This window comes from Lytechinus pictus, chromosome 7 (genome assembly GCF_037042905.1).
Source record: "Lytechinus pictus isolate F3 Inbred chromosome 7, Lp3.0, whole genome shotgun sequence".
In the NCBI taxonomy this organism is placed as follows: Eukaryota; Metazoa; Echinodermata; class Echinoidea; order Temnopleuroida; family Toxopneustidae; genus Lytechinus; species Lytechinus pictus.
The window spans coordinates 33,860,065-33,873,523 of record NC_087251.1 but is presented as its reverse complement, the minus strand read 5'-3'; the positions used below and the strand labels follow the sequence as shown (position 1 = coordinate 33,873,523).

The window sequence follows — 13,459 nt, the reverse complement described above, 5'->3', positions numbered from 1 at the left end:
TTTCAAAGAACTTGGATACTATTACCCTGGCTTTAGCTCGGTGGCCATAATTACTTACAGCGCACATGCATTTCAAGGAATTACATTTGCTTTTACCTCACCTTGGTCGAGTACAGCACGTGGCCGGGGTTTGATCCCACGACCCTCTGTTCCAAAGTCAGGAGATGCTCCACAAGATAGAAAAATGGTACATAACAGGAAAATAAAATAGAAATATTAAAAATGGTATTTAGCCAATGTTGTTCTTTGTGGTACATGTATTTGCTTGAAAGTAAATTATTCAGAAAACTAGCTAGATGTGTGTAATATTTTAGTTCCTAATTGTCTTGTCTACATGTAATTTGTTTTTTATGTTTGTGTGTTAGTGAGAAAGAGGTGGAAGTAATCATATTAAGCTTTGTAATCAAAGTTAAAGACAGATACTAGCTCTAGGATTTTTTTTTCTTTTTAATTTCATGTTGGTTCTTAAAAATGGTATAGATGTGAGAGTTCATAGTGTAAAATACTTGTTTAGAAGTCTCTAAGCAAAATAGGGACACAGACAGTATTTTCATCCAGTGAAAATAGGATTTACTCATTTGACTGTAAGAAAATTCACATTTTGAAACTAATATCATACAATATTTTGCTAAATTTCAGGACATAATAAGGCTTGGAGATATATTTTGTCATGTGGTAAATGTTTCTGTTTATGGTAACTCCCGCAGGAACTCGGCAGGACAGCATTTTTGCTGCTCAATGCCAAGCTGGTTTATAACCAATTACATAGGATACATTTGACGTCTTTTAATCAGTCATATCGGCTGACCTTATAAGACAAATATTACTCTCAGGTCTTTTTATCAAAGTGGAGACAATGGCAGAGCGGGGATTTGAACTCACAACCTTCCTATAATGAGTCCAATGCTCTAACCACTGGACCACACAACCCATGGCTAATATCCACATTTTGTGATCAAATAAAATTGGAAATATTTGCCATTCTGTATTTTTAATACAAATCAGTTTTCCCATGAAACTGGCGGCATCACAAGTCGCCACCAAAAGCTACAGTGCACCTGTGTATTCTTTTGTACAATTGACTTCCAACATACTTCTCTAGTCATTCCTTTCCTATTAAGATTGTTCATTACATTCCCACATCTGATTCTTTTCATTCTTACAACATGTATGTAATCATCCCATCATGCTATTCATCTTCGTTATTTGACATATGGATTCCATTTTATTTGTTAAGCTACAGTACAATAGTATTCAGTACAATTATTCATTACCAGCTTTGTTCACATTCTTTGTGTGTATGTTGTCATCCTTTCCAGTTGACTTTCAACCTACTTCTCTATCCATTCCTTTCCCATTCAGATGTGTTCAACCATTACATATTCATATCTGAATCTTTTGTTCAACATTCTTACTATGTAATCATTCCAACATGTTATTCATCTGTTACATTGGTTATTTCATGGACTGATGGGGTCACAATGAAATGCAAATTAATTTATGTAGCTTTAGATTTCTAAAGAAGTACAAAAGAATACAAAGGTGCACTGTAGCCTTTGGTGGCAGCCTGTAATGCCGCCAATTTCACAGGAAAACTGAAAAGTGATGTGTTAAAAATAGATAATTGGGAATATGTACCAGTTTTATTTGATCACAAAATATGGATCTCATGATGAAATATATATCAAAGCCTAAATGTGTCATGAAATATGGTAAACTATTGAATGAAAACAATTTCAAAAATTTCAGAAATTGACTAAACAAAATGGAATAATGGAATTAATACTGGCAGATCATATATGCTGCCTCATCAGCAATGTGTCATCACTTGTATTCCAGTATCTTATTTAATAAAGAGCCATAACATATATTTGCTTGTGTCCACTTGTTTTGTTGCTTGATTCTTTGATTCCATGTACATAAAGACAATACGGAGCTTTCTACCCGCACACCGAACGTTAGCTACTACAAATTAACTGGTGCATATCTAGGTTGTGCAGACCTCGCAGAAGCGCTTTCGATTTTCACTACGGGGCCCTCGGCTATATCACGTGACTAAGTGTTCAGAATCCATCCGAAATGGCGAACATCAGGCGCCGGCTGAACTTACACGGAGCTAGAGATATTTCTTAAAAATACTAACTTTTGTTAGGCCTAAGTAAGTTCAAGTAGTTCTTCTTCTTCCTGTTACTGCAGGCAAGACAAACTCCTCAATCGGGATATAATTGCTGCAGGCTAAGAAAATACTAAGCCTACAGTGCCAAGTATTTTCTTTAAAATACCCATAAACACAAAATTCAATCCTAACAATGTTCATAAACGAAATACCTGCGTTGCACCGATAGCTAAAAGTATATTGGCTATAGGCTACTCAGCCGACGTGCTGCCCGGCAGCCAGCCTCGTTGATTTCCGCTGGGAAACATGACTTACGCTATCATGGAAATGAAAACTTTCACTCCAATTTACATGATCTAAGAAACGATTTCATGAAAAATATGATCGCATGGTGATTGATTCATATCTAGAGCCCTCCCAACAAAATATTTTATGAACCAACCTAATCCGATTGTTTGGACAAGTAAAGATCGAAGAAATTGCACTCACGTTGTCGCTTTCACCGCAACGTGGAATCAGGGAAATTTCCCCCAACTCCCGTTGTCAGAATCAGGGGACGGCGTGAGAGCAAGCTTTCGGGCATGCGCAGTGGCAAAATATGACGTCACTCGTAGTAGCTTGACGTTCGGTCTGGCGATAGAAAGCTACCTATTATTTGCACCATGTCTCCCTAATTTGTCCTGTCTTCCTTTTCTCCATTTTGTTGATTCTATTGGTGATGAGAGACTGAGCCACCCTTTTCCTTGTACAGTTTTAGCACTGATTAATAGATGGTCTTCCTCTACAACCAACACTAGCATTTCATAGAAATGGGTACTATAATTTTTCTTATTTCATCAGGACTAGGTCCTTGGTTAAACATTGATTGTGCTTTGAACTTATATTGCTTCATGTTTTGTTTTCGTAATAAAGATATGCAAAAGTTTCCATTGAGAATCAAAGACAAGGATCTACTGGTTACCGAGTTATACAAGGACCCCGCCAACGATGCCGTCACAGCTCTCAGTGTGTACCTGACACCAAAAAGCAGTAAGTCATGTTTCCTTCACCATTCCTCAAGGGAAAGTCTGACTCTATTTTGACTTGTAAAGTTGATGATATTATCAGCTAGAGTTCCATATGCCCCCTTTATGAAAAAGGGATGCTTAACAAAAAAGTGAGAAAATAATAAATAAAAAGGTTATTCATGTAAATGTGCAGACATGTATCTATGACTTAGTGTACATGTATGTACATGTAAATTCAACTATCTTATGATAGATGTTTAAGATTTAGGCCCGGGGGGGGGGGGGGGGGGGGGCCACTTACATTGACGAGTGGATACCATGCGCGACCCAAAAAACATGTAAAAGGGATGTCTTTCCAAGATAGGGCACGTTACGTACGTAACGTAATAAGGGTGTCAAAAACACTAAAATAATGAAAAAAAGGGTATCTATTTTCGATAGGAAAGCTACTTGTTTAGGGTCAAATTTGCGAGTGTATAGAAAAATCAAGACTAAAATGTTTTATAAAGGTCAATAATGATGTAGTTTTTGCCCTAAGAGTCAACACTACGTGTTTAGAGTACGATTTGCGCAAGTGGGGCTGTACTAAACCCAATGATGTAGGTAAAGGTAAAACCGACGACCGACGTCCGTGATATAACAATTGAAATATCGCTGTACTTGTTTAGGGGTTCAATTCAGGGAATATTTGCCAATAGTATCGTTTTGTTTCCAATACTTGTTAAGGGTAGGGTTTCACACACCAATACTTGTTATGGGGTGCATTGTTAGAATATGGAAAATATGTGTTTAGGGTGCTTTTTGAGATCTCATGGTCGCGCATGGTATCCACTCGTCAATGGAAGTGGCCCTAGCCCTATATCATGTAAATGGGATACGACTTAATTTCTGACATTTATACGATATTGATATCATTTTCAAATGCAAATTCATTAAAAAGCAAGAAAAACATTTGAGAAGATGGGGGAAAAAACTTGCCGATGTTTACATCGCTACAAGAAGCACATCCTCTGATATTCAAGCACTTCACTGACTTAGTAGATGTAGAGCTGGCAATAGTGGCAGATGATTGATTCTGAGTAGATCTACAAATAGAAGATGTTCTAGCTGCTGTATCACTTTTTTAATGAGTCTCTGTTGGGTAGTTAATGACAGTAAATAAAACAGTGGACCAAAAGAAGGCTTTTACGGATGCTCATATTCGACTGGGCAAACCAGGTTTCATGGCAGATGGAAATCTGTCTCTTGTTTCTACACTTCTGTCAATTGCACTGGAACCGAGCCTCAAATCTTCATCGTTTCTCTCAGTGGATCTGAAAGAAAAAGAAGATATAACAATAATTATTGCACTATTTTGGGGATACAACAATACTTGTCAAAAAAAAAAATTTCAAACACAAGTATCAATGAACAAAGTCATGATATACTTTACCTTGTACACACTATCAATATGACGCTTGCTTGCACCTGACGCTCTTCTCGATAAAACCAAATCTTTGGGGAAAATTAATTACACAATCCATGTCTTTCACTTGTTAATGACAATTTTAAGACGTTGATTCTCTTAACTTAACATGTCCTTTGTTCGATACTTTCATGTTCAAAACCTCTGAATGCTTTGGCTTTAAAAAGTTTTCCTTCACTTCAAAAACCCAATGAATAAAATAGCAAAGAACATACGTGTGAAAATTAAATTGTATTGAACTTTCACTACTGATTTTCCCAAGAGCATGTATGGAGGGAAAATTAGTGGAGAGTGTTTCAATATTTTCAGGAATTAATTGATAGCAAGATTAAATAAATTTTCAGTGGTGATAGCTTTGTTAGTCATATCTCAATTCCAAAAGTTCATAAAATAGATTTATCAATTATATGTTTGAAACATGTTTTTTATGGTGCGTTACAAAACCAACATGAAATATTCTCATTTGTTTTGTTTTGTTTTGTTCATTGTTCAATCATCCATTATTGTGCAGCTTGAAGACATGGATGTTGGGTCAACAGATCTATCTCACCCTCTGCAAATAAAAGAATGAAATTAACAATTCAACGACGTTTACTTATATTTTTTATGTAGGTTTGAGTGGAAACTGGATTGAGATAGCATATGGAACTAGCTCTGGCAAGGTCCGGGTCATCGTCCAGCACCCAGAAACAGTCGGTCAAGGACCTCAGCTCTTCCAGACCTTCACCGTTCATCGCAATCCTATCACTAAGGTTATGCTTTCAGAGAAATACTTGGTTTCTGGTAAGTTAAATGTGTTCTCTCATTGAATGGCTCCGATAATTTTCTACACAAAGAACATTCATGCACCTGTAGAGCAACAAAAATGGCTAGATCTGTATAAGAACATGACACATGAAACTTCAGGACAGATTTAGGTCCACCTGTCTTCCAGCAGTTCAAATGGTGTATAATTAGGCCTACAACTTAAAAATCAATACATAGCCCAATCTTTCCACTCATAAATCATGTCATAAACACCAAAATCACTTTTAGTCCACCTTTTTTGGATCAAATACTGGCTAATTATTTTCAGGATTTTAAATCCATTAAACATATGAGTTTAGTGAGACAGGTTAAAAAAAATAGAGACAAGTTCGAGAGAGAAATGGAGATAGTGTACCGGTAATTCTATGGTAGCTGAAACCATGATTTTAAATCTATTCCTGTATTGTTGGTCCTTGAAGTGACTGTGATTGTGGTTATGTGTTCAGATTTCTTGGTCCTTTTGACCAGTCTGGCAGCAGTATTCTGTTAATGAAGACATTTCATCAACAAACTATGCAATACAATATATCACAGTGTTGTGTTGTTGGCTACCGTATGACTCTCTTTTGAAGTCTGCATAGTGAATTTCACTTGAAATCAGTTAAAGGAGTTACATCTTCTGTACATGCACATATCAACTTACCTGCCTTTGGTCATTCACATTTGTCTTTACAATTGAGACAGCATTTGTAAAGGGAACATTGACATGGATTGGTGCAGTTATCACTGCAAGGTGAACGTTTTGTGAAGGTCATCATTTCCTTTGTGTCCATTTCAGGAAGAGAAAGATGATGTGAAGCTCTTCCCATGTACATGTACTCTTCTTTTGGTACTTTGCTAATCAAGGTCTTTGTCTTCTGATGAGTTCGACTTCAGAATTCCTTCCAGAAACATGTAGTGTAGCCTTGACAGAGAGCCCATCCAATGAAACACCAATGTAATGTTTGCCAGTAGCCTAGTGGATTTTGTCTGACTCCAAGTGCACAGTGTGCTTTATGTCAGAGATTACTCTCATTCCAAGTGAATGAGAGACCTGAAGGCGGACTCTGGTGTCTTGAATTGTAACAGAATGTTCTCCTGGTAGAATATGTCTATTACACCATGGGAGATTCTGGTCTGCACATCGCGATTTGGAGAAAGTATTTTTCCAACCTGGTGAGACCTGTCTATGTTAGTTATGGGTTTTGGCTGACTCTCAATGCACAGTATGTTCTATGAGGTATTCATACCTTGCCAAATGCCAGGGTCATACCTGCATATACTCACAGTAAGCTGGCCTAGCTGAGTTCACAGGCTCACACTGCTGGTTTTTGACCTGATGGTTCATGGGTCATCTGCCATGGCAGATACATCACAGGGTCAGATGATCTCTGTCCCTGTTATTTAGAGATAATACAGATTAAAAAAAACACATGCTATCAGCTATTAAGCTGTTTTTCAGCATGTCCATATGGAACATTCAAACTTACATAAACAGGTGTAAAGCAAATCAGTACATCATTCAAAACAAAGAAAAACATTATTATTACAAAGAATAAGAATATAAAAAGATGGAATCACAAAATGTGAAAATATACAGCTAAACAGGTAGCGGGTATACCTGAGAGAGTTCTCAAGCTCATGCTCCTGGCGTTTGGACAAATGTCTCTTGATCTGTTCACCAAAGCAGATACATCGCAGTGTCAGATGTTCTCCGTCCCCTGCCGTTGCAGGATCTGTTAGTTATCACCTTTCCTCTTTTCCTCAGAGGAGGAGCATCTGTCTTCTTGTTCATGCTTCCACTTCCCTTGTCAGAAGCCATCCCTTTACCTTTGCTGTAGTTACTGCCCACTACATTGGGAAGACCACCTCAGAGAGGTCATTTCAAACCTAAACAAATGATAATGGTTTTGCTCAAATCATTATCCTAAAACCATTCAAACTTTCTGTAATGTTATTTTCCAAGCCTCTATCAGGTTGACTGATGTTAAGTTCAGTATTTGCTCATCAATGACTGTGTTTTAACCTTTAATGTAAAGGAATGAAACTGCCATATTTCCCATCAATTATAAAGAAATTGTAAACAGAAAAATAATAAAAATGAAGCTGGTAATGGACTTGAATTTACAAATAATCTTGAAAGGAACAAAGAGTAAATCAATGAAATCTCAATACAAGTAATAAATGGCATCTATACCAAAATGCCATTAAATATAAAGGATATTAATAGGCCTAATGATAAAAAATCTAACAATATGGGAAGAGCAATCTCAGTTTGACATATTTTTCATTATATCCTTCATTTTATCTTTACTCCTGCCACATATATGCTGGATATTTATATGTTTAAAATTGTATTACAATAACCATGTTGTCCTCGTCGTGGCCAGGGTCATTGACCGCGATGTCATTGGCCTGTTCAGAGTCAATGACCTGAAGCACTTCCTCTCTGGTAGTTTTAAGGACGATGTCCCAGCCGTTTGTAAGTTGAGCACGCTTGTAAAGCAGATGATGGTGGGATCCTGTAAGAAGGTATGTCTTGTGTTGGAGTGTCTCTTCCTCTGTTAAAGCCGACGGAATATGAAGGATCCAACTTCAGAATTTGGGAAAATAATGAAACCAAAATGTGGTATACTAGTAAACCCTGATGACCCAAATGAAACTTTAAGCAAACCTTGATCAGAAGAATCTTTAAGCACTTATCTCCTTGGGAATCTCTTCTGTGTCACTGCTCGGAGTACAGGAGTGAGCCTTGAAGGTGACACCTGCTGAATGCGTCCTGTCATCCCTGGCATCGTCCTGGACAACATCCAAGAATTCATGGTTGTTGGTCTTTCCATGTCCGATTGGTCAACCTGATTATCATTGACCTTGCTGTGTTCACCTTGATCAGGAAATAACAAAATAATCGGGAAAGGAACAAAGATCAAATCACTGAAATCTCAATACAAGTTATAAATGGCATCTATAACAAAATGCGTTTTTAAATGATAGGGCGAATGTATACCCCCAAAAAATATTTCAATATGGGATAGAGCAATATCAGTTTGACATATTTTCCATGTTCTTTCTCTTTTAACCCTGCCACATACCCGCTGATATTTTGTTTGTATGAATATGTATCAAAACAACCATTGAGGAGAGCCTTTAAACAGAAATAATTTTTATGTACATTATTGTTTCCTTTCAAAATTTGTTATGCCCTCTCTATTGCATCCAAATGACTGGATTAAAATAATATAAACAAAGAACATACAAATATAGATGAATTGAATGTAACAAACACTAAGAAACAGAAAGGACATGAAATGTAAAAACAAGAAACAATTGATACAGCAGGATGGCACCAATCTGAGGTGAAAGTTCAGGTGATGTTCGCCCATGATCTTTTGCCATAGACCTGCTCAAATTGAATGGAACTCAACTTGCCATTTATATTCTATTGACAAGAAAAATGTCTTCAACTATTTAGGTTGATCTGCCTTTAGAAGTAATGGAAGCAAAAGTTGGTCTTCTGTAAAGTCTGATGACCTATGAAATCCTAAGCAAATCTTGATCGTGGAAATCTATAAGCGCTTATATCCTCTGGAATCTCTTTCTTGTCATCGGAGTGCTGAAGGGAGGCTTGAAAGTGACGCCTGCATTCCTATTATCGTCCTGGTTGTTCTCAATATGGTCAGGGTCATGGAGGACATCCTCTCGGGTATTTTTTAATACAACGTCCCAACCATTGGTAAGATGGGCACGCTTGTAGAGAAGGCAATGGTGGAATCTTGCAGGAGGGCATGGAGGGTGTAGCTCTTGTTGGAGCATCTCTTCCTCTGTTAAAGCCAATAGAATATGAAGGAAAATTAGAGGGCAAGTCTTGTTGATAAATTAATTTCATGTTAATTTATGTCAGGAGATATCGTATTTGGAGAAAAGAATAATTCACGGAGGCCTTGAAGTCATCAATTTTTATGGCCTGATTCTTATTTTTTAAGGATTGGTAAAAGCCTTTACCCCCCCCCCCCCCACCCCCACATGCTGCCACACTATTATCGTTATTTTTACCTCCAGTTCTCCTTGTTTCACAATTTATGGTGCTCTTTCTCATGAATTGGTTTGATGGTGAGGGAGGTACCAAATGATTCCCGCCTTGTAGTGATGGTGGTTGGCGTGGCACCCTATGATTACCGCCTTGCATTAAATGCGATTGGTGTGGTTCCCCATGATTCCCACCTTGTGTTGATGGTGGTGCGCGTGGCACCCTATGATTCCCGCCTTGCATAAACAGTGGTGTGCATGATAAGCCATTATTCCCACCACTCATGGAGGCCTAGAAGTCATCAATTTTTTGGCCTGGGATTCTTTTAAACATTATTTAAAGAATATGTAAAAGGCCTTTACCCCCCCCCCCCACACTGCCATGCTATTATTGTTATCTTTAACTGAAGTTCTCCTTGTTTCACAATTTATAGTGCTCTTTCTTGTGAATGGTTTGATGGTGGAAGCAGTTCCAGATGATTCCCGCCTATTATTGATGGTGGATGGTGTGGCACCCTATGAATGCCGCCTTGCAGTAATGGTGATGGGTGTGGTTCCCCATGATTCCCACCTTGTGTTGATGGTGGTGCGCGTGGTACACTATGATTCCCGCCTTGCATAAACAGTGGTGTGCATGGTAGTCCATTATTCCCACCACTCATGGAGGCCTAGAAGTCATCAATTTTTGGCCTTGGATTCTTTTAAATATTTTTTAAAGAATGTGTAAGAGGCCTTTACCCCCCCCCCCTACACTGCCACGCTATTATTGTTATCTTTACCTGAAGTTCTCCTTGTTTCACAATTTATAGTGCTCTTTCTCGTGAATGGTTTGATGGTGGAAGCGGTTCCAGATGATTCCCGCCTCTTAGTGATGGTGGATGGCGTGGCACCCTATGAATGCCGCCTTGCAGTAACGGTGATGGGCGTGGTTCCCCATGATTCCCACCTTATGTTGATGGTGGTGCGCGTGGTACACTATGATTCCCGCCTTGCATAAACAGTGGTGTGCATGATAGTCCATTATTCCCACCACTCATGGAGGCCTAGAAGTCATCAATTTTTTGGCCTGGGATTCTTTTAAACATTATTTAAAGAATATGTAAAAGGCCTTTACCCCCCCCCCTACACTGCCACGCTATTATATTATTTTTACCTGAAGTTCTCCTTGTTTCACAATTTATAGTGCTCTTTCTCGTGAATTGTTTGATAGTGGAAGCGGTTCCAGACGATTCCCGCCTTGTGTTGATAATGGTGAGCATGGTACCCTATGATTCCCGCCTTGCATAAACAGTGGTGTGCATGGTAGTCCATTATTCCCACCACTCTTGGAGGCCTAGAAGTCATCAATTTTTTGGCCTGGGATTCTTTTAAACATTTTTTAAAGAATATGTAAAAGGCCTCCCCCCCCCCCCATGCTGACACACTTTTACTGTTATCTTTACCTGAAGTTCTCCTTGTTTCACAATTTATAGTGCTCTTTCTCGTATTGGTTTGATGGTGGAAGCGGTTCCAGATGATTCCTGCCTTGTAGTGTTGATGGGAGTGGTACCCTATGATTTTCACCTTGCATTAATTGTGTAAATCTTTAAACCCAAAAGGCAACCCTAAGCAAACCTTGATCGGGGAAATCAAAAACTGCTTATATCCTCCGGGATCTCTTCTGTGTCACTCGGAGTGCAGGAGCGAGCCTTGAATGTGATGCCCTCATCCCTGGCATCGTCCTGGTTGTCCTCAACATGGTCAGGGTCATTGACCTCGATGTCATTGGCCTGATTGGATTCATTGACCTGGAGGACCTCTTCTTGAATGGTTTTGATTTCCACGTCCCAACTGTTGATTAGCTTAATGGTATTTAAAAAAAATACAATATGGGATAGAGCCATCTCGAGTTTGACATATTTTCCATGTTCCTTCTCTCTCGTTTTACTCCTGCCACATACACTCTAGCCGGTTTATTTGTATAAAATTGTACAACAACCGTTGAGAGTTTTTAGATATGAATTTTTTTTTCTATACAATCCACGAGCATTGGTTGTTTATATATTTTTTTCCTTTCAAGATTTGTTATCATTCCCTTATACAGTTTATATGTGATTCTCCGTTGGTTGGATTAAAATAACATAAACAAAGAACATGCAAATATATAAACAATTTGTGCATGTTTATAAATGCATGTGAAATAATGTTGAAACATGTCAGGTTGTATGATGTTATATGCTCCTGGAAATTAAGTAAACAAACATAAAACATAAATGTAAACAATTGACAGTCAATACTTTTACAGAATTCATCTCATATTTTATTAAATATTACTCCATATTGTTTCCTTTGCAATTAAGTTATTACGAGTTCCTGAAAATTAACTAAATCATAAACAACTGACAGTACAAACATTAAAACAATTACTCTTCTGCTCTATCCCAACTAGTCTGTTCTGAGTACAACCACGCCCGTACGTGGACGGTGACCCGGTTCAGAGGGATGATCTCTACTCAACCAGGGTCGACTCCTTTGGCTTCCTTTAAAGTATTGTCTCTGGAAGACTCAGAGCCATATCCTTGCCATCAGGCTGGCAATGACATTGGTAAGTAAACAGGATGAGTATAAGCATTTATTGTCCTTGGAAAGAAAATTCATTTTCCTCCGGTTATGAGTATATACAGCATATACATGTACAAAACAGAGATTGCCTGAAATATGAGGGGTTTTATATTACGATAACCAATGTAGAAGGTCTTTTCTTGAAGATTTTTTTTCTTTAATTATAAGAGAGTTCTAAGTTTGCCAGTAAGCACCTTTTCCTTGATGACCTTTGCCTTTTTGAGGGGGGATGTAGGAACTGTATGATTTTTTAAAAGAACCTCTTTAATCAATTACCTGTGTTGCTATTTAAGGATCCAAATACTTGCTAAGATCCAATCTTCAAAAACTCCAAATATTGTTCTTTTTGTGACATCATCACCAAATTCTTAATAAGCTCACAAAGAGACAATGTACACTTGGCACACTTGTATGTACTCTTTGTTGCCCCTCAGTGGATATGATCATTTTAGTATGGTAATAAATATCGTCGGCGTTCATCCGAACCGTCGTATCAGTCAGTTTTGGTCAAAAGATCGATTTTGAGATTTTTGCAGAAAATGAAAGTACAAGTCCTATTTCATTCATAACTAAATTTCTAGGCAGCAATCTATCGGTAGTTTCTGAGATTTGTGGGGATTTTCATGGCGAGGCCATGCAAATTGTTGATAAAATGTGCAAATCCCATAGGAAACGTGTACTGTAGCAATTAAGCAAACAACAGCTGCGCGCACTTAATATACAAATGCGCGGTCAGGTATCGGCATTGCATTGACTTTGCACGTGAAAAGGCGATACAACGTTTTGACTGCCCATGCGCGTTGAAATTGTGATCAGGGTTGTTGTCTTACTTATGGCGTTTTTGTACAGGGAAAATATAAACCGCGCGAACCAAAATTATAAGCATGTAGCTGTTTTGCGATATTTTCTCTGATCCTTGGTTTGTGTAAAAAATAAAGATACCAATGTCAAGAATGTCAAGCAATTGTCTTGGTCTTTCCAACCATGTATTTTTCTAGCAATGAATATGTTGTAAGGCAGGAGAACTAACTGTGAAAATAACAGTAAACTTTGAAGTCGATTTTCTCTGAAATGGGTTTGCACTGTCATCATGTGTGATACGACGGTTCGGATGACCGCCGACGATATGACCAATTGATTGTCTCAGGGAATGGTATAAACTTAATGAATTTGGAAACCACCATGCCCTGTTCTCCATAGTACTTTTCTCTGCTTTAATATGTGCACAATACTACCATTAAACGCCTTTTATGTTTAAGTTTATCTACACTTTAACTTGTTTTATTTTCCCCCATTTGTAATAAAGGGCCATTTGGAGAGAGGGATGATCAACAAGTGTTTGTTCAGAAGGTAGTCCCAGATACCGACCAAGTCTATGTTAGACTATCATCTACTGGGCAGAGGTAAGAATAATTGGATTCATTGAATGATAATGAATAGAGAATACAAAAAAATAAC

General features: G+C 38.1%; 1 protein-coding gene across 1 annotated transcript in view; it reads left to right on the top strand.

Moving 5' to 3' along the window:
* Nucleotides 1–13,459, top strand: part of LOC129264522 (BTB/POZ domain-containing protein KCTD3-like) — a 28,912-nt gene that overhangs the window by 12,301 nt on the left and 3,152 nt on the right. The window contains exons 9-12 of the mRNA XM_064102545.1: nt 3,029–3,145; nt 5,201–5,371; nt 11,829–11,984; nt 13,308–13,404. Of these exons, the coding sequence (XP_063958615.1) occupies nt 3,029–3,145; nt 5,201–5,371; nt 11,829–11,984; nt 13,308–13,404 (541 nt within the window). The remainder of the gene's footprint in view (nt 1–3,028; nt 3,146–5,200; nt 5,372–11,828; nt 11,985–13,307; nt 13,405–13,459) is intronic.